The 22,240-nt window shown below is 36.3% G+C and overlaps 1 protein-coding gene across 1 annotated transcript; it reads right to left on the bottom strand.

Annotated features, from left to right (window-relative positions):
* Positions 1 to 3,288, bottom strand: LOC142337533 (pseudouridylate synthase 7 homolog). Its single transcript, XM_075386827.1, has 3 exons — positions 2,946 to 3,288; positions 2,226 to 2,498; positions 1 to 1,695 (listed from the first exon to the last, which is right to left on the bottom strand). Exons 1-3 carry the CDS (start codon positions 3,208 to 3,210, stop codon positions 179 to 181), a joined length of 2,055 nt encoding a protein of 684 aa, XP_075242942.1. The 5' UTR covers positions 3,211 to 3,288; the 3' UTR covers positions 1 to 178.
* Between the last annotated feature and the right edge of the window lie 18,952 nt (positions 3,289 to 22,240).

The following is a 22,240-nucleotide window of genomic DNA, read 5'->3' as shown; positions in this document are numbered from 1 at the left end:
TGCACATTCAAACTCTTTTTGTATCTCAAACAGCTCCTCAATTCAATAGCGTTTTCAAACTTCAGTAATCACATTCCAAAATTGAACACAAATTTTGTTTTGAGTTATCATAAAGTTTGCAAGAACAGCAGCAGATTCAGTTTATTGGTCACAGATCTTATCACCCCAAAACTTTTTATTATCCCATTTCAACGTCGTCAGCAAAATCCACAATTTCTTCTTTCATCGCCTCCGATTGGATGTTAAATTGAGATTCTTCCTCATTTCTGATCCCTGATTGGCCGCTATATTTATCGGACTGTGCTTTTTGAAACTGCTGAGAAGTGTTGCTATGTGTGATCTCTCTAACTAGCATTGTCGCATACGCACTCGAGGGCAACTTAAAGGATAAACTTAAACCTGAATATTTATTTTTGTCTTCACAATTTCTATTTATACAGCTGTCAACAAGTTTACTGGTTGATTCAGATCCATTTTTCGCTATCAACGAGTCTTCACTTATCTCCATTTCATTTGTACCGTTTTCTGGGCAAATATCAGTATCGTTATCATAGTTTTGGTCGAAAGATTTCTGATGACAATCAGAAAATTGTTCTTTTTCCATTAAAAAATCAACAGCGCTTTTCTGAACATCTTCATCGGGTTTGTCATAATTCACAAAATTAAATGAAAAATTCTTGGGTTGGCAAACGACTTTTCTGTAATCACCTTTCAGCTTGTATTCTTTGATTTTGTGATTAAATGAAGCTTGTTCCAATCCATCGTTTTCTAACATTTTGACAATAAACTCTGACATATTCGGGGGTAATTTGCTTTCGGAACCAACCACAGGAATAACACAATCTTCAAATTTATATTCATGGATATTTTTGCGTGTAATTTCAATAATAGAATCATCTATGCCTGAATCTCCGCAAACAAGATCGCCTATAACTAGTTTTAGACCAAATTTTTGCAACCGTTGTGAAACAACCATATTCCAAATACACGCTTGGTAAGCGTGTAAATAGAGTAACCTGTTATTTCTGGCCAGAAAATAAAATGCATCGATAATATTTTGATCAGTAGTACTGCCGAACTTTTTCAAACCCGACAGAAATTTCTTCTCAATGCCATGAGGCGTTTCAAAAATCATAGCTTTCGTAATATCAAATTCCGTCTCAGTTGAGAACGAAGTTTTCAAATCTTTATACCAAGACATAGTTTTCAAGCTGCTTGTTTCGGAAAATAAAATCAACCGAGCAACATTTCGCCATTCATTTTTAAGAATGCTCAAACCAATTTGCGGATTGGAGCAATTCATGGAGCCAAATCTTTGCAATCCAAAATAGTTGATGAACCCTTTTTCTTCAACATTATGTAATCGGTTTCGCAATACTGGAATTTTCGTCGCATCAATATTACGTAACAACAGCTTGAACATGTTACCACTAGAAGCTCCAAGTCCCAAACGCTCATTGGTATATTTGAAATTTCCAACTTTGACATTGGTACATATATCATTAACTCTGGCCAAAGTCGGTGCATCAATTTTGAATGCAGTGACATTCTGGTACGTGAGAGCTCGTTTGTCTTTCGTTCCAGCAAAACTGAAGGCTTTGTGCGGTTTGTGCAACTTACGACAAATGACGTCTAGAGCTTCCATAGAAGATAAACCCTCTTTGTAGAGGACGAATGAGCAGTAGCTTCCTTTGCCTAAAATATGAACACGTTGAGTTAAGCTTGAAATTTTGACACAAGCCGCATGATTTTGGAAATTTCTCAGAAACGTACAATTAAGTTCTGAGCTTAACTGCTTTGATTATCTTAGATCCACACGAATTTGGAATTTTGACAGTAATATGTAATTAGTGAACTCTTACGATAGTTAAGTTGCAGGGAACGTGAATGAACCAAGCCAAATAGTAGCTGTAAAAATTAATAATAGCGTGGAGCTTTACAACTTTTAAAAGAATGCTACGAATACCTGTACATAATTTTCTGTTTTTGTTAGCTTCTTCACTTCGGAATACTTTCCGATTGAGGTCTCAACCCGAAGTAACCTCCGTTGAGCCGCAAAAATGTTTGCACCGATCATCGGAGGTCATTTCGACTTTCAAGTCTAATCAACATTCAACAATTTAAATGAAAGAACAACAAACAAATTGAAGCAGACGAAATTGAAATAGAAATCATCTCAAATATTGGAGTGGCTGATATTCGAAATTCTGGGAATTTTTTCTTACCTTGGCCAGCCCAGTTTGACTGTTTTTGACCCCTTTCGTCTTTCTTGGTGGGCGAATACATCACATGTATGAACCCCTCAAAACTTTTCGAAATGAGCTTCAGATATTTTGAGGCTATTAGACGATGAATTGCTTTCCTATCGTTTTTACCCTCAGGAAGCGGAAGCACTTTCACCCATTCGTGTTTGTCGCCGTCACTTTTTCCTGAGTTAGTTTCTGTCAAAAGTTTAAGTTGTTCCCCGTTGAAGATTAGGGAGCCTTCGTCGGCTTCGCTTTAAAAAATAACTTGTTTTCTTTTCGAAGAAATTCTGAATTGAAAAAAGTATTGACCCAATTTAACTTAAATTAGAACTAAAACCTGACCCCTTTTGGCCAAAGAAACGTCACATTTCAAAAGTCTCGAAATTTTGCAAGCTCTAGAAATATTTTTAAGGGCAAAATCATAAGCAATTTTTTCAACCATATCTACGTCTCAGCAAATAAAGTAGACACACGATCACAGACAGGATAGTTTTTGATATTACCCTTTTACAGCCTACCAATACTTTATACCTTCTAAAGTACATTTCCTTCTAATATTCAAAGCTAACAATTCAGGGTGGTGCTTTATAGAATATGACGGTTCGCCTAACAGAAGTCGTCTGCGTAGATGACTTAATAATTCAAAAAATAGAAGTTTTATGTAATTTATAGTTGTCAGGAAGAAAACAATTTCATTCCATTTTGGTTCTTCAGAATCGGGCAGTTTGAGTGACGTCAAACGCACAACATTATCACTTGCATCCACCTCATTCACAATAAAATCCGAATATCTGTGCTTCAATATTCCATCAACTGCTTCCGTATTATGACAACCGACTTCTGAGAACTCACTAATGTAGCATTCTATGCCAAATTGAGTTTCCAATTTAGTAGCAGACAAATCTGTATTCACATCATGCAATTTTTCAGATGCCTTTGCAACTTTAGACGGGGGCTCTTCCATTCCAACTGAAAATAAAACTTTGCAAAAACCTAGTAACGCATAAAATAAAGCAAGTAAACGGCTATACGCTCGACAAGTCAGTCAACCGAAGTTGATTTTAAGCAAAATATTTAGAAAAAAGTCGCTATGTAATCCTGTTACAACAATTAATCGAAAGAAACTGTAATGTCATTACGTTGAAGGAAAAATGGAAAAGGTCTAGCTTAATAAAAAAAAACTCAGCTTCAAGCTCGCCCACTAATGTAATTTGGAATCTTACTCCGATGAAACTCCTCTTCCGAACTCTTCAAAAACTGTGAGAAAACTTAAATGAAAGAAAACATTAATATGCCAAAACTATAAAACATTCTCGTGAACCTTCGGATGAACCACTCTCAGATGAGTTGTGAAAATGGTTCGGTGTAATTTCTATCACTATGGCTTAATGACATGGCCTCGTCGGTTTATCGAGTTTCCTCCGATTTTGCTCTTTTGACATTGACCACTCAGGTGAAATAGTGAGTCAGGTAAGTCATGAGTCAAACGTTAAAATTGTGACTCATGAACCGAAAAACGTAATCAAAAGGCACCGCGCAAAAAAATGAGAGCTCCTAAATAATCAGCGTTGATAGGCTGACGGCCGCTGTTAAACAGGAAAAATAACTACCAAAAATTGACATAGGATCTGATAATATACTTAAGTTGTGATTACAAAAAACTAGGTCTTTGCAGAAGACCTTTTAATACAGGTAGATTGAAAAGAAATGATACCAATTGACGTGTAATATACCAAAATCTATTCGTAAAGAGAAAACCCCAGTAAATGAAAGGGATATGACAAAGGTTAAAATCAAAAAATATTCGATAGAATATTCTGTAACAAAATTCTCAAATACAATTAGCAATTTCCCTTCTTTGGAGAAAAAGAAAAAAATATTTAAATCCTCTCCTAGCTCAGTTAACCACTCAATACTTGACAAAAATATTCAACAACTAAAAATGGAATAGAAACTAGAAATTTTTAGACGGAAAATCAACTTGTCCGGCTTTCAAATGTCTTCCCGAAAACTAACCGGCAAAAAATTAGTGTCCTCCTCTAGCTCAGTCGGTCACTCAATTCTCGGCAGAAAAATTCAACAGCAATTAAAAAACCAACAAAATACCTGAAGATTTTTGTTCCATTTAATTCAGTGAGAACTTCCATGACCAGCTTTTGATGTTTTACTTCATAGTAGCAGCACTTGTGAAAAAGATCTCAATGAAAAATCGATGGAAAAAACTACAGCGAGAGGCACAAAGTCAGAAGAATTAGGAAAACACAAAAACGGCAACAACTTGCCCGAATTCATTCAAATTTCTTCAACAAAACAACTCGAAGTTAAAATCAAAATGAAAGACCGCCAAAGACTACCTGTTTCAAATACAATCCAACAAAATTAACGATAAAAAACGCTCCGCCATTACACCTCTTCGAGTCGTAAAAAAGGGAAGCGCAAAATAATAGCCGTTGAGAGGCTGACGTCGGGTATTAATAAAACAGCCTAACAAAAAATACGAAACTAGCAAACAAACTGTAGAAAAATAGCCGCGAAATGCAAATTTTATTGAGTTCAAATTAGTGGATTTTAAGGCAACTTTTTCAGGCTGAAAGTTTTTGGTTCTCTCCTTTTCGTTTAATTTGATTAGAAAAAGGAAGTCCACATTCGATTTGAGCCCAAAAATCAAGGTAAGTATCAATAATTTTTGAAAGTGATATAAATTGTGTAAAAGAAAAATGCTAAGATGCTTATTCTCAAAACTTTGTAGAATAAGCTGAGATGGGAAAAAGCATAATTTTGAATCGAGCGCAAAGATAAGTGCTTAACAACTTTGATTACAAAAACCAACTAATGTCGTCGGACTGCTCTTTAAAGACTAGCCAGGATCTGCTTTGTAATAGTTGACTTAGCCCTAGAGATGGGCTGTTGGTGAAAAATTTGGAACGGTAAACAGCTGGCGGAGGATCTAAGTAACAAAAAATTGTAAGTAATATCTAAAAAAAATAAGTAAATCCAAGCAATAAGTAACAAAATCTCAGTAGCAAAAACGAACAAACCATTTGAAAAACCGATCCTCAAATTTGTAAAAAAAAAACTATTTTAAAAGCATAAAAACTGATCGCAAGCTTAGCCAAGAAATAGAAGAGCTTCATTAGAGGTTTAAATTACAAACTTCCAATCAGACTGTCTGCTTAAGAAAACGGTGACCATACCTAACATTCAATTTTTGGGTAGGCCAAGTCATGTGTTATAAAAATAACTTCCCTCTCGTGAAAAACCCGATGAACAACCCTAGCAAAATACAGAAGTCACTAATCAGCCTACAATTTATATAAACCAAAGGAAGGCCAAAAACAACACCACTCAATTATCGCAGCAATTAAAAAAACATAAACCGACTAACATCGGATTAATTGCTCTCAAACGACAGGCGGAAGGCAATTTATTTTTTAGGTGTAGCTTAAAATTTTATTGGTGAAAAAACTCGCACCTCATAGGGGTTAAAAACCGCAACCTCCGGGATAACAGTCAGACATCTTAACCACTAAGCTACAACCGCGTTCTAACTCAGCCGCCAACAATCACTTTTATTTTAGCAACACACATTTCAGAATGAGAGCAATGGAAATCACTCAAATGAAGTAAAGCTTGAAAGTCACTAGAAAAGTCACAGAATGTTCTAGAACAAAACCACAAATGTGTTCATGTATAAATTCTGCATAAAAAGGCCAAAACGTTTGCAATTGTCGCTTCGAACTTCGTTCGAGAGAAATTAATAAGTACGTAAGTTGTATCATTCGATTCCAAATCAATATTAATTATCGTTTATGTAGAATGCGACATGAAAAAAATGTTGCTATTCGGTTGTGAACGCAAACAGCTTGTCCGACTTCTTAATAGTCTACGTAACTTACTGTACAGTTCAAAGATTCTAAACGCAACAACATAGCCGGCAGATTGCCGGAAAATAGCCGCCGTTGACGGGCTAAACGCACATCGGGATTGAAACAGAAAAAGAAAAAAAGAAGATAAAGAAATTCGCAAATTTTTTCCTAACTTTCAAAAAAAGTTCTAAGTCAGTGTGCAGTTTCAGTTAGATTCTAAATCCATACATACTTCAGCTTCTCAACTGAAAGGTATTGAGCTTAATACTAACATCAGCTAGCAATCGCTCTAATTAACTTTATAACCTAATTCAAGAAGACTTAATGACCGGGTTTTATCGGTTTATCCCGTTTCTTTTGATTTTGCTCCCTTGACAATGACCGTATTCACTATATTACGTAATTCAATGCTTGAAAGAATTTAAAATCCATTCAATTGAAACAGTGACTGCAGCAAGTCAGAATTCAAACGTCAATATCGTGACTTATGTAAAAAGAAAAACGTGATCAAAAGGTAAAGCGAAGTAAAAAAACATAGCAGGACAAGTCCTGGCGTACAATTCAAAGAATTTTCATTGATTGACTTAACAAACAACTACACCTCAAACGGACAATGAGTGAATTGAAACATTTCTAAAAAAAATCAGATGAAAAAACAAAAAGCAGAAAATCAATGTCAAAATGCTGCTAGGGAGAACAAAAAACCACTAGTGAGATATGTAATTTTGGTTTTAACAAAAAAACTAGGTCCAGAGTGAGCTGTGAATGGATTGGGAAAACTATTTAGAAAAAAATCCGATCCAAAAAATCGAAAAAACAGTTAAAAAACAGAGTGAAATTGTCACGTGATCAAAAAACCACTACCGTGAAACCGAATTTTTGTTCAAACACCGTTTTCTCACTCTACTTTAAAATTAGAGCGAAAACAATTCACGCCGCAAAACCACTCGCTTTTTCGCTCCAATTCCTGTTTCGGCGTGACCAAAATCACCACTCCAATTTGACTTCAAAAATCATGAAAATATGTGAACAGATCTTAAAAAAAGACAGCGCCCCAATACAATTCAAATTCTTTGAATTGTAAAAACATAGCAGGACAAGTCCTGAAGTACAATTCAAAGAATTTTCATTGACTAAATAATAAATAGACCTAGAATGAACTATGAATGGACTGGCAAAACTGCTTAAAAAACCGATCCAAAAAATCGAAAAAAAGTGAAATTGCCGCATCTGAACAAAAACCACAAACGAGAAAGCGAATTTTTGTTCAAACTCCGTTATCTTACTCACTCTACTTTAAAATTAGAGCGAAATTTAACGTCACAAAACCAATCGCTTTTTTCGCTCCATTTCCTGTTTCGGCGTGACCAACATCACTACTCCAATTTGACTTCAAAAATCATGAAAATGTGTGAACAGATCTTAAAAAAGTCAGCGCCCCAATACAATTCAAGATCTTTGAATTGTAAAAAGGAGAGCGCCTAAATAATAGCCGTTTGAGAGGCTGACGGCGGCTATTAAAAACACAAAATTGGTGTAAACGCACTGAAGATTGAACTTCGGGTGGGGGATCTCGAAAAAGACTCGCAAAGAACGCACAAAGATTACTATTCCTAGAACGACGTGGAAACATAATCAGATCACAATAAATAGCATAACGAAAATAACCGAAAAGCAAGTCGAAGTATTTAGTATTTCGGATCACTGTTATGTATTCTACATTATAAACATAGCCAGAAAATAGCCGCCGATGAAGCCACGTACCGTCGTTGGGACTGATACAAGAAGAAAACGGAGACAAACTTAAGACAGTCCATTTTGTTCAATAAATCAGAAATTGAATTTGGTCCAGTCTCATTAGATTCGATAAATATGATGACTTCATCCTCTAAATTGAAGCACAATAAAATTAATACTAGCAACAATTAGCAATAATAAGGAGCTCTTCTAAGGAGCTTCGATAACTTAATGCACAAAGCCTTTAGACATCAAAGTCCCCGTGCCCGGTCATTTTTGTTTACAACGTTTTGTTATTTCTGATATGCGGCTTAAATTTGGCGAAAAAAATTTTATTTTATTCAGTCGAAACAATTATTAAAGTATATACACCGTTTTACTACTCCACTAAAATTAGAGCGAAAAATTTTCACCACTCGTTTTTTTTCGCTTGCACCTCGGCGTGCGGCGTTGACTAAAAATAATCATGAAAATGGGCGAACAGATCTTTAAAATAGACTGCACCCCAATAAAATTCAAATTCTTTAAATCGTAAAAAGGAGAGCTCCTAAGTAATAGCTGACGGCGAAGATGAGTAAATAAAAATTCCAAAAATAGACAGAATAGCAGCAACCAAAAGTGAAATGTAAACAACATAAGCCAACCAACGTCGGACAAATGGCTCTTGAACGACAGCCGGGGCAATTTAATTCAGGGGCTGTAGACTACATATATCATTCTTTATGGGTACAAAAATGTCTACAATCAAAGGGAGCTTGCGGGGCTACGGGTGGAATGAGCGTAGACGACGGGAGAGGTGGTGGTGTGTGTGTGATGGAGGTGGTGGGTGGAGGGGCTTGGGTGATGAGCGGATCTCGGGGATCTCAAGGGGTCGAGCTTGAGAGGTCACGGGTTGAAGGGTGGACAAGGGGAGTGGAGAGGATCATGCTCTACGAACGCCATCTCCAAGAACCAAAAATCAAGAAGTCAATCGATAACAAAAGTCACCGGTAAATCCTAGAAATAATTTAAATGTTTTTCTGATTGTGTTTTCAGGGCTCAAATATATCAGTCAACGTTGACTTCAGCTTTAATATATAGATATCGAAGGAAATAATATTATGTGTACCATCATTAAAAACGGTCTAAGACAGAGTTACTGAAACACAAATGCACGTCATGCAAATTCTTCTGCAAAACTTGTCTTCAGTTAGAAGAAAAGGTGTAGTAGAAAATATGTATTCACCTTTTGTATAATTTAAATATACAATTTTGAAAAAGTCAGCATAATATCATTACACATTATACGCTATTTTAGGCAAAGGGAGAACACGAATCGAAATGGAATCTAAATTAACATGTATTATCATTATCTCCAAGCACCTAATTGTGATTAAGTGACGCTAGAAAAGCAGTTGAATGAGAGAAAAAACACCTGAGGCCAAACAAAAACCGTCTGTTTCTCTTTGCAGCTGCCGATCTAGAACTCATAACATTACGAGTCCAAAAGAGGGCATAACAGTTGTTCTGGCATTTCCCTTCCACTATTTTAGCTCCTATTAGCCTTAAAACTAGTTCTTCAAATTCTTTGGGGGTTGGGGACATATCGGATCTATTTTGTTCCCAATGCCATTTATTGATCTTTTCTTTGTTGTACTTCCGATACAGTGTAGATCCTATGAACAACCTCCGGAAAAAGATCATCCATTTCGACCTAATTGATATGAAGGCAAAACAGTGCCGTTTATGTTTGATTATGAATTTATTGTAGAAACACATTTCATTTTTCAGTTTAGCCTCCAGGATCAGAAACTAAAATTCTCATTATTAGTGGCTTTAGTAGCTAGCAGAATCAACAAATAAGTTGATAGAGGGTTCGGTCCCCGTTATATACCTTGGCCCCACCAGGTTTGCGGGATACCGAGAAAAAAATCCTATAAATTTACAGCTGAAAAGGAAACAAACATAAACTTCCAATTATTCATTTTCACATTGAGCAAAGAATCAAACAAAACACATAATTTATCAATAACTAGCCTCTGTCTGACTCTTGGCAGCAAACATTAATAATTTTTCTAACAACTACTCGAGTTTTGTCGATATATATACTACTTCAACTAAAATATTCTGCAATAAAGTGAATTAAATCTTTGTTCAAAAACTGTTAGCACCACAATACCGTTCCTAAGCTCTAGCCTGGCCCGGATAATACTTTTCAGTTCCGGCTCGTCATTTAGCGCGTATGGAACAAGTTTCTGGTTGTTCAGGTTAGAAAGTCGAAGTATTATAAATAGGCCATATCTATTAATTTCCTGAGCAGAGCTTCTTCTGAACATATTCCCAACTCTACGTCATGTGAAATCATTTCAATTCTTGGATCGCAAAAGATCTACAAATATAGACAAACAGACAAAGCGGACCGATAAATTCCATTATTTATTAGGAGAAAGTGTCTGCTTTAAATTGCCATAATTGGAAGCTTTGGGTTCGAATGCAGCCCCATAATACTTAAAACGCGATGGGCTAAGTTACAATTTCCGCGCTCAAAAGCCTAAGTAGTAAGTAAATACTGTCTCAAGAGAGGGGGGGTTATCCTACGATACTTAAACATGGGATAATAGGGGGTTATCCTAGACGGAAAGGGATTAAGGGGATTAGGCGGCCTTGAAACTCATTTTTCCGCCATGAAAACCCTAGCGACGGTTGATTTGAAAGCTATTCACGAAATTTACAAGGAATTGAAAAAGGATTATTTTCAATACGGTGAAAGGTTTCTTTATTTCTTGGCAACATGTCAGTACTTGGATCCTGATCTTGATTTGGATATTGCGATGAAAATGAGACCCTATGGTGGACTGATTGGTATTGATAATTCGTCTCTGGACAAGTATTTCAAGTCTTACAAAATTTTGAGGTTGCATGCTATACTTCACGACGCTTCAGGTTTTGTCTTTGAATATAGTGAAAAAGGGCCAGGCTATTCGTATGTCCTACCGTGTCCAGTGACAAACGAGTATCTTCGTCACGTGACAGGAGTTGCCTTCTGTCTATATGTAAAGACTTTTAAAAGCAATTTATTCAGTTTGCTGGAATGTTGAAATCAAGACCAGTTGTTCTTGATTTTGAAGGCTTTCGACATAAAAAGTCTGGTTTTATTATCAAAGAACTAGCTGTTTCGACAGAAAATTATTGCGATACTGTGTCATTTTTACCCCCAACTTCATTCAACATACTGTCTTCGAGTGAGAGACGATCATACAGTTGGGTGTCAAAATATCTCCATGGTTTGAATTGGGAGAGTGGAGATTATCCATATTGTTATTTGCAACAGATTTTTGATAGCATAGCACATCGATTTCCCTTGGCAACTTTTTATGCGAAGGGAACAGAAAAAACAGAAACTATTCAAAAACTTCTCAAAAAGGACGTTATCAATTTAGAGATTTTATCATGTCCAAAAATTGAAAATTTGAATTTTTTTCACGAGACACGAATTTGTACTTTACATGTTTTAAGCTGTCCTAAGCGGCAAAGAAATCAACACTGTGCAAGAAAAAAAGCTACACTTTTTTACCTGTGGCTAACGAATGAATCGACGGTCCGAGAAAGCAGCATCGTCTCTACTTCAAGTGAACTTGTCCCCAAATTTAGTGGTTTACAGTTGTATAGCGGATGAAAATCAATTAACAGCTACATTTGTCAAAGAGGAAAAAGTTGACAGTCGTGGTCAAACTGTACTGAGGAAACAGCAAATTGTCTGTACTGGAGCTGAAATAGAAGCCTTCAAGAAATACCTTTCACTTTTGGAGTACTTCCAATTGTACCATGTCTTTGGAAGAGAAAATGCGAAAGCTGAAACTAACCCCTTTACCTATGTCAAAGCGTGCAGAACCAGTTCTGATGTCACTGAAGGATAAGAGCCTTCCAGCTGAAATAAGACGAAGAATTGAAAAGAACAACGTACAGTCAATTGTTTTCAGAGAAAAAACTGACAGAGTAAATGCGAACTACACCATTACTTTTATCAATGATAATCAAAACTCACAATTTGTATCTTATGAAATTTATATAATGAAATAACCAAATTTACCTCTTTTTTAAAAAAACTTATTTTGAAATGAGTAAAGCAGAGGATCAGTTAGATACAGGCGGGGCAATAACTGACTTAGTGTTTGATGATAATCACCATGAAAGACGATCATGGAGGTTTTGTAATTCAAGGATACCACGATCAGAAGTTGTTTATTTTACACAAGTTTTTATTATAATTTTTCTCATAATAGTCTCTGGTAAAACTTGTGTTTTTCCAGCTTGAATGTGAAGGGTCTACATTTTGGTTTTCTCTTTCTTGTACAGTTGGATACGCTCTTCCCAACCCAAAATTATGAATAAAATCATTTCAACAACTGACCGGTTGTTTATGGCTGTTTGCGGTCCGTCATGTTGTGGAAAAACAGAGCTTATTTTCAGAATGTTACTCGAAAACACTTTTTCTCCAAAGTTCCTCTCGATTTTTTATTTCTAACAACATGAACAACCCAAATTTAGGTCACTAGAGGCAAAACAAAACATACAGTTTACCAAATTTTCAAGCTTCTATTTGATATCGGAGCTCGAAAACTGTCTGTTGGTGTTTGACGATTCATGTGAAGAGATTTTTAATGACAAAGAGTTTTCAAAATTGGCTACAGCAGGACGTCACAAAAACATTAGTGTAATTTACGTAAAACACAATTTATTTCAACAAAGTAAATGGTCACGAACTATTGATCTTAATACAACACACATCATTTTATTTAAATCACCCCGTGACATTCAACAGATTGGCTTAATTGGTCGACAGCTTAATAACACGCAATTTTTGAAAGATAGCTACGAGCTAGCAACCAGACAACCCTTTGGTCATTTACTGATCGATCTGGATCCAAAAACATCGGACGTTTTACGTTACTGCTCCAATATTGTTCCACCAGGACCATCCGTTTTTTACCTTCCCCCAGCTAAAGCTGTTATAACCAATTTGAGTAATGAGAGAGAAAGAGCTTTGTATGCTGCGGCGAATGTTAGAGACATCGGACATAAAGTCAAAAGAACTAATCAAGTCGGCACCAAATAGTTTTATTAACTTTCTTTGCAAGTGTTTGCTTAATGTTGTCAACGGTAACGTTCCCGTCAAGAAAACATTAATACAAGGTCATGAAAAATCATTTAAAAAACTTTTATCTAAACAAACAAGTTTAAAAAATAAAAGGCAGATTTTTGCTAAAAACACGGTTCTTTTGAAAGGTATTGCTCTCTCGTGTTACCTTCATCTGAGGAAGTGATAATGTATACTGAAGAATTTATCTTAATTCCCAAAAGAAAGTTCATGTCAACACAACCGGCAAAAAGTGAAATTTTTGACAATCCTGTCTACAAACAGAAAGCCACGCAATTGTCTCTCATTCAAAGAAACATGTTACAAAATCCGGAAAAAGTGAAAAAGAGGATGGAGCAGTCCAGACAGAACCCAGCATAAATGTTGAAACAGATCATGAGGAAAAAGAGGAGCCGATGAGTGATGACAGTGAAATTGAACCTATTGTCAAAAAAAGTACAACTACAACGTTTCAGTCAATAATGAGAGATTTGGGAGTGATGGAGAAAAATAAAATCGGAAGAGCAGAAACCATTCTCAACAAGATATTAGAATCCCCGACAATATCCATTGAAGATCCAGGTGGTATCAATCAAATTGATAACCAACCACTTGGCTTAAAAGCGTCAACTTTTTTGTATAACACACAGCAGTCAACAAAGAAAATTGACATTCAAAAATATTCTCGAGCATTATTAGCTCTCGATCTTCCACCTCATTTAGTTTCGAATACCTATGCCAAACAGATCTTGGAAGCATCCGAAAGCGAAGAAGAAATTTTTGCAAGCCCACGAGGACAATCAGGAAGCGGTTATCAAGTTACCAACCAAAGAAAAACGGGCACAAGAAAAAAGACGGCAGAAGGAGAGACCAAACAGCAAAAATGGTCTTACTTCTTCTGAGAAAAAAACGTTGGATCAACTGTATTTGAAGGGACCTGCATCGTTTGGAAACCCAAAGCGATTAAAAACCCAAAGCAAATTATCATTTGGTAAAGTTAAGACATACTTGGAAACCAAGTCAACTTTTACAAAATATCGCCCAATTCGTTTACGATTTCCAAGACTTAAAGTAATAGTAAAAGACATAAATGAAATTTGGTCCGTTGACTTGGCTTTTGTGGATAAACTAGCAAAATACAACAGAAATGTTAAATATTTATTGGTTGCGGTCGACTGTCTTTCCAGATACCTTCGTGTGGAGCCCTTAAAAACAAAGTATGCAACGGAAACTGCCTCGGCATTTAAAAAAATGATAAAAAACAAGCAACCACAAAAAGTGTGGGTTGATGATGGTACAGAGTTTCTTGGAGCCTTCAAAACCTTATGCAACACGAAAAATTCATTTATACAGCACTTTTAGTGAAAAAAAGTCTGCATTCGCAGAGCGGAACATTCGGTCACTAAAAAACATTATCTACAAGTACCTTGAAGAAAAGTGGACATACTCCTACATAGATAAACTGGATCAATTTGTGAAAACAACTAATTCACGAGTCAACCGAGTAACCAAACTTGCTCCAAATAAAGTCACTAAAAAGGATGTTTCACGACTTGTCTCGTTGAGCGCTCAAACAATCAAGTTTCAGAGACCCAAATTTTACGTTGGAGATTTTGTTAGAATTGTCAAAAAAGACGAAGCCTTCAGGAAAGGGTATAAACAATCTTTCACCGACGAAGTTTTTGAAGCAGAAAGCTTAGCAACCTTCAATCCGCCAACGTATTCACTTATTGATGCAAACGGTGAAAAAATTGATGGTAAATTTTATCAACCAGAGTTACAGCTTGTTCGTGTAGAGAAAAATGAGTGAAAACCGTTTCACCGATGAATTCACTGTGCATGTTATTTCATCTGCTTCAGTGGAAATTTTTGACTCTAACACCCTCAGTTCATTTCGAAACTTTTTCAATGATGAAATTCAACTCGCTGGTGACTGGAGAGTAGCTCTCAGTGAGATCATTTTCCCCACAAAAATTGAGCATATTGTAAATGGAGACATGGTAGTATAAAGCTTAAAAGGGTACGAAGACAGCCAGAAAAGGGCTACCGAAGCCAATGTGATTTCTCGTCCGTATAACGGTGAAAAATTGTCTATCATGACAGGAACTTATAATTCAGTTGTTGACATACTAACTACTATCAAAAGAACTGTTGGACTACCAAACTTCTCATTCAGAGAGATCAAGAAAACTGGAAAGTTTGAAATTTTGATGGGTAAAAATGAAGGAATTACTTTTCCCAGTAAAGAAATTCCCAGCATTATTGGTTTTTCGGGCATTCCAGATGGGAGTGGAGTACACATCGGGTACAAAATGAAAAGCGCAACATCAAACAGACTAATGAAAAGTGATGAAACGGCAGCATACTATGGAGAATTTCCCGTTGATCTTTGCTCGGGAAAGCACTTATTTTTTATATATACGAATATTATTGAGTACCAGTACGTCGGTGATACAAAAGCCCCCTTGCTTCGAGTCATTGATTCAAAACAACGTCTGAAAAACGGTAGTGTCTGCGAGCTTGAACCAACTCATCGAACTGTTTTTTCCAATATAGATTACAAAAAACTCTTATCAAACACCATACAATCAATATCGATTGAGCTTCGCACAGAAACGGGAGAATTGGTTCCCTTTTCGGGATCCGGTAAAGTCATTTTAACTCTTCAGTTCAAAAAATTTTCCAATTAGCATGGACTCTTACTACGCTAACCAAGCAACATCCTTACCACATTTCTCTGGCCACTACCGGCAAAGAGGCAGTGGTTTTGGTGCATTAGCTGCGGGAATTGGGCGGGTCGCTTTGCCCCTAGCTCGACGTTTCATTCTTCCTACTGCAAAACGTATGGGAAAAGAACTTTTAAAGCAAAGTGTTCCAGAGCTGCTAGACGTTGTCAGCAGTAAAAAATCACCCAAACAAGCACTCAAAAACACAATAAGCAACACTGTTAAAAAACAAACAGGGGGAGCAAGATTTCGGCAACAAAGAAAAACGATTAGGAGTCGCTCAAAAAAATCACCAAGAAAAACATTAACCAAACAAAAGTTGGTCATTTCAAAACAAAAAGTTCCAAAAAGAAGTCGGTCTGATTTCTTAAACGAAGCAACCCATAGCTCTTTGGATCTGTTTGAGAAGCCGGCGCTCTTGGTGACTTTCGATGGAAGTTTTTGTCAAAAATTGGGACCTGTTTATAGTCCTGATGGACCCATGTTAGAGTTCGAGGTAACTGGTGACCGTAACAACTTTATTGATTTACAAAAAATTTTTTTGGAAGTCAAATGCAAAATTGTTCAGTCTTCGGGAGCTGATCTCAAATATGACGGGGCAGCTAATGCTGACACTGCTAAAACCGATGCTCCATAATACTTTTGCAATAATGTGCTACATTCACTTTTCTCTGACTGCACAGTGTCAGCCAACGGGTTGAAAATCTCTAACGCAAATGGAAATTACGCACACAAGAGTTTTATAGAAACTGAGTTCTCACATAACAAAGACGCAAAAAACACTTGGTTGGCATGTCAAGGCTATTCTTACGAAGAAGATCCATCTGCAATAAAAGCAGGTGAAATTGCTCGAAGAAAAAACTCAGTCAGAGAGTCAGAATGCACTTTTTATGGTAAAGTAGCGGTAGACTTTTTCACATGTGATAAACATCTGCTCAGTGGTGTAACTCTTCGTATTGCATTCAGAAGATCTATTGATGATTTTGTTATCATTTCGGATGATGCTGCAAAACATTACAAGGTGAAAATTGTTGAAGCTAATTTGTACGTTCGCAAGATGACATTGAATGACGAGGTCGTGTCTGCCATTGAAAAAACCTTGCTTACTAGCCCTGCTGCCTATCCCTACTTTGAAACTTTGACAAAGACGTTTTTGGCTTCAACTGGTCTGCATAGTTGGAAGCAAGAGGACATTTTTGCACGAGAGCCAATCCGAAGACTAGCAATTTGTCTCAATACGAACGAAGCTTTTTTGGGCAACAACATGCAAAATCCATTTCATTTTCAAAAACTTGACTTGGAACAGATATATATTTATCGCAACGGGTTACCAGTGGCTGATAGCCCAATATCTACAAATGATAACAAACGCCTTTATTTTAATACAATATCCGATTTAGCCTATATTGATAATGGGCATGGAATAAGTCTGTCAGACTATCCCAACCATTTTATAATGGTATTTGATCTGACTAGCACCCAACAAGCTTCTCATGATTTTATACACCCGGAGCTAACAAACTGTTCCATATCTATCGAATTGAAGTTTTCAGCAGCGTTACCGACCAACATTGAAATTTTTATTATTGGAGAAAAAGCTAGTACAATTTTTGTTGATACTGCGCGACGAGTGTCAAAAAATCATATTCTAACAAACTGATGATGGACGAAGATGATATTAATGGTTTAATTCAGAGATGTCAAAAACTAAAGCACAAATTTCGAGGTGTATTTGCAGCAGACAACTTTCCTTCAAAATTGAAATCAAACACTTTTTTAATAGTAAACGCGTCAAAATCTCAAAGTCCTGGCACGCACTGGCTCCTCATTTGTAAAAAGAACGACCATCTTCTGTCTGCTGATCCCCTTGGACGATCCTTGTCTTCTTACAAGAATATCTATCAACGACTTGCAAAAAAAATGTACAGTTTCACCAATTACTTGAAAACCAACCAATTCAAGGTCAAAACTCAGAATTGTGTGGACTCTTTTGTATTTTTATTGCTCATTTAATATTTGATGATAGACAAATTGTAAATAGTAGTGATTTTCAATTGATTCGCTTTGCTCTTCACATGATGCTCTAACAAAACTAATATTGTGAAATAAATTTTTTTTTAAAACTGAATTTTTTCTTCATATACAAGACGAACAAATAGTAAATCAGAATCAATGTTTAGTTTTCCAAAACCACTCATAAATATATCCATAATCTGACAAAAAGCACCAGAATGAGGACCACCCAAAATTGATTCCACTCTTTTTAAAGTTTCACTACTAAATTGATCAGTTTGAGTTTTCGAAGAAATTGTAGAACATACAAAATTGTGAATTGTTTTCTGTGGTACAATTGATGTAGATCTCGCCAATGTTTTTGAGATTCCGCTAGTGACCGCTGTAGATTTTGATAGTTTGGTTGCCGCTGTTGCCAAGGGTGGAAGTCGCTTGCGTACATTTGCTGTATCCATTTTCTCTCCAGATTTGTTATTAAAGTCAACGGCAAGCTGTAATTTTGAAAATGTATCTCCTTTAAATTCCAGACTCGTTGAGGTTGAAAATAAGTGTCTGAAGGTAGTGAAGAGACAGGGAACTGCTAAAATTTTGATTGGTTTCATGGTCTCAACATCGATATCACTCTCAATCAGAACGTGAAAATGGTTAGTTGGTAACTGACAAAATTCAGACTCAAAATGAGGACACACAGCATAGTTATTCGAAGCTGTTAAGTTTGGCTTTTCATCAGCAATTAAAAACTTGAACTGCTTTTGAAATTGTTTGAAATAGTTGGGAGAGCGCTCAAACATTGCTTCCACCATCTCTACTACACTCATCAAATTTCTGCTTCTTTGCTGGGGGTGGTTTTGAATCTTGCGTTGCAGCAGCTTCACGTATTTTTTCTGCTTTTTTGACTAAAATTCCAAACTCTTCTAGAGTTAGAGAAATTCTCTGTTCAAACTCGTAATCCTCGGCCGCTTTCTTGAACAACTTTAGAAACACATATGTTCCGGTTCTTTCGTAAGTTTTTAAAGTTGCCCTGACCAAACGCTTTTCAGTTTGGGAAATGTCGAAATAGCAATCTCCAAACTGTGTGTCTTTTGAGTAAGTAAAAGGCATGGTAGGCAACTTGTTTTATCACTTGCTCTTAATGTAAATAACTACGAAGTTAGGAGGCGCGGCAAGTTGGGATCAAACCAGTGTCGTCATATTTTTAATTAAATCCAAGTGATTGGTAAATACAATCTCAAGTACGCCTCACGGCGTACTTGAGACTGTTCATTTTAGACTTTTATACGTATGTGACCTTAGATAATAGTTAATTAAAACCATACCTTTATAAACCACCAGAACCTACTTGCGAACAGAGATAACAAGTACATGTGTTTTGTATATAAAGCAATAAATTTATCAACACAACCCCACACTTCTGTGTTGGAGAGAGTTAAACATTAATAGTGTAGGGACCCATGTATTTTACAAGTTGATTTAGAACAGATATGACCCTAGATAAAATAGTGTAGAGACCACACAAAATTTACATAAAACCAAAACAAAACAGATGTGACCCCAAATTCCTCTGTAAAGGAACCACCGTGCGGCTAACCACATGCTATAAACAAAGAGCTGTATTATGAAAGTAGGCGTGTCCATGCTCCAATCTTTTGTTTGGTCTTAGATAAGGCGAACCTTGTGAAACACATGTTGGGAAAGAATTTTGTACTTGTGTTCATTTTTAGATAATAGTTAATAAAGACCATACCTCCACCAGAACCTACTTGCGAACAAAGATAACAAGTACATGTGTTTTGTATATAAAGCAATAAATTTATCAGCACAACCCACACTTCTGTGTGGGAGATAGTTAACCATTAATAGTGTAGGCACCCATGTATTTTACATACAAGTTGATTTAGAACAGATGTGACCCTAGATAGTATAGTGCAGAGACCACACGCAATTTACATAAAACCAATACAAAACAGATGTGACCCCAAATTCCTCTGTAAAGGAACAACAGTGTGGCTAACCACATGTTATATACAATATATTAGGCAACTAGGTGTGATTATGCTCCAATCATTTGTTTGGTCTTAGATAAGGCGAACCTTGCGAAACACATGTTGGGAAAGAATTTTGTACTTGTGTTCATTTCTTTCTTTTGCTCTTACTTAACAGTTAACTATTGAATCGAACTTGAACTTGAAAACAATGTCCGTGAAAATTCTTTCGGAGTCTGCTATCTCTTTTGAGAGAACTCTTGTTCACCAAACCGTGTTTGAAAATTTTGTCGTTCTGATACAACAGAAAAGAAAAAACGATTTGTGGTACACATACCAGCATTGTTTGATACCGAAGCTATTTATTAACGCTATTGCTGCCCTACCGGAAAAAACGGAGCCGGCTGAATCCAGTATCATTACTTCTGGAGGACACTTACCACCAAAAACTATACCACAAATGCATTCGACTGAAGAAACTTTGCCGGAGGAAGTGAGACGTATCTTGTACAGATACGACTGCGATTGTGTGCCCTTATTCGAGAATCAACTTGGTACATATCAAGCCCACGAAAATTTGGGTAATATGTGGGGTGTCAAATCATCACCATCCTCACCGGACAGTCAGCCGCCGAAAGTTTCAGTCAGTGTTCCAACAACTCCTGCTGTGAATCCAAGCCCAACATTTACTCCAACCCCAAGTCCGTCACTCTTTGAGGATTTCCAGAGGAAGAACAAGATCTCTGACAATTTTGCAAGTCAGTTTGATGTCAACATTTTATCTGGTTCAAACTTTCAGACACCACAACCCCAAACAAATTCAGCCGGTGTCAAGACACCCAATTGCTCGGAAACTCCAGTAGTGTGCGCAGCACCAAAAAAACGAAAACAAGAAAACTCTCTAATGGACTTTTTTGACCTCTAACAACTTATTTAATATTGAATTGTTTTTCCTTTGCACTTTGGTGTGTTGTGTTACTATCTTTTGTGAATAGCTCGCTAATTGACACTCTTCTTTTAATGTTTTTACATAGCTAGCAGACTTTAGAATCAGAATTTTACAAAAATGGACATGTTCAAACATGTTCACAAAAACAGTACTGTTTAGTGAGACAAAGTTGGGAGAAAATTTCCAAAATGGACATGTTCAAACGTGTTCGAATATATAGCAGGAAGCAAACAAGCTTCTGATTGGTTGAGAGAAAATTTGTTGAGAAAGCTATTGAAATGTAAAATTAGGTTTGAACAAAAGCTTCAAAAAATGCATAAAGTCCTTATCAAACAAAAACTTCATTTAGCAAATCGTTCTTCGTATGCTGATATAATATCAGCGCTCCTGTTGGGTATACCTTCAGGTGTTAGTTAAACTAGTAAAACATCATTTTTTCAGCAAAAAGGAGGAAAAAAAGAAAGGATTTTTCTTTAAAATGAGATTTTTCCGGTTTTTTTGCTTAATAAATTTTTTTCGACGGAACGAAAACTCAAAACCCGAACGCCATTACCAACTGTTTTTTGTGGGCTACCGATATGAATAAAAAATTGACCACATTTCTTCTAAAAAAGTTGAAAAAAAACGAAAAAAAAATTTTTTTTTGTTTTTCATGGTGACCTTTGACCCCAAAAAAGTCGGCTCCAACAGATAGTTGGGATGAAACTGACTATTGGGTTGACACTATCAGACACTGTACTACAAAAAAGCTCATAACGCTCGTCAAAATAAACTCAATCCTTCATGAGATAATTAACCATTAATTAACAGCTAATTAGCAACTAATTAGTCTAATTAGTAAACATACCCGGCAGATTGCCGGAAAATAGCCGCCGTTGATTCCAATAAGCATGATTGGGATTGAAAGAATAGAAGATATTGAAAAAAAAACAGATTTTTGTACAAAAACATTTTTAAGTCCGATTTATTTTGATGGCATTTCGTAGTTGAACATAACGTATTTCTGTTTCTTAGAGAGAGGCTACAGGGGCTACGATCAATACCAATAAGCATTAGAGATGGTAACTAAGACTTATAGGAACGACGTTCAAATAGCGGTCATCTAAAATTGGGCTTTATGGGTTTATCCCGTTTCTACTTCTGACTTCAATTTTTTATACTGACTCTGTTCATTTTGAATTGCTTTGCTGAGCAACTGATGTTCAAAATCACTTTTAGCAGAATGAGAGAAGAGAGAAACTAGCCTAGAGAAGTCAAAAAGATATCACGCAAAATGTTGAAAAAGCGGCAAAATGAGGTGAAGCGAAAAATTTTTTTATTCGACGAAGTAAAAAAAAAATACGAGCGCTATAATAGCCGGCTGAGAAGATGAGGGCGGCTATTAATTAACAAAAAAAAATTCCCATTTTTTTTAAACGGATTTGTAATCAGTGGTACATGCTTGTCACTTTTGGTCATAAGGGTCAGGGTCGAAAAACGGCTCCTTCACCGATTTTCAAAACATCTGGACATTAACGTCTCATTAACATCTGGCATTAATTAGCAATTGAAGTACCCGAAATAATAATGATACACCAGGTTTTTTCCAAAAAACCGATTTTTTGG

The sequence above is a fragment of the Convolutriloba macropyga genome, chromosome 4, assembly GCF_964194025.1.
Source record: "Convolutriloba macropyga chromosome 4, txConMacr16.3, whole genome shotgun sequence".
Lineage (NCBI taxonomy): Eukaryota > Metazoa > Xenacoelomorpha > Acoela > Convolutidae > Convolutriloba > Convolutriloba macropyga.
The sequence above is the reverse complement of the archived record's forward strand: the minus strand, read 5'-3'. Positions and strand labels throughout refer to the sequence as shown.

What these genes read in the sequence shown, in the direction of transcription:
- LOC142337533 (XM_075386827.1), bottom strand. Translation starts at nt 3,210, where the DNA reads ATGGAAGAGCCCCCGTCTAAAGTTGCAAAGGCATCTGAAAAATTGCAT. An exon ending in CGATTCTGAAGAACCAAAAT is followed by an intron (nt 2,499 to 2,945) that starts GGAATGAAATTG and finishes TTATTTTTTAAA; the next exon opens with GCGAAGCCGACGAAGGCTCC. An exon ending in GTCAAACTGGGCTGGCCAAG is followed by an intron (nt 1,696 to 2,225) that starts GTAAGAAAAAAT and finishes TTCATATTTTAG; the next exon opens with GCAAAGGAAGCTACTGCTCA.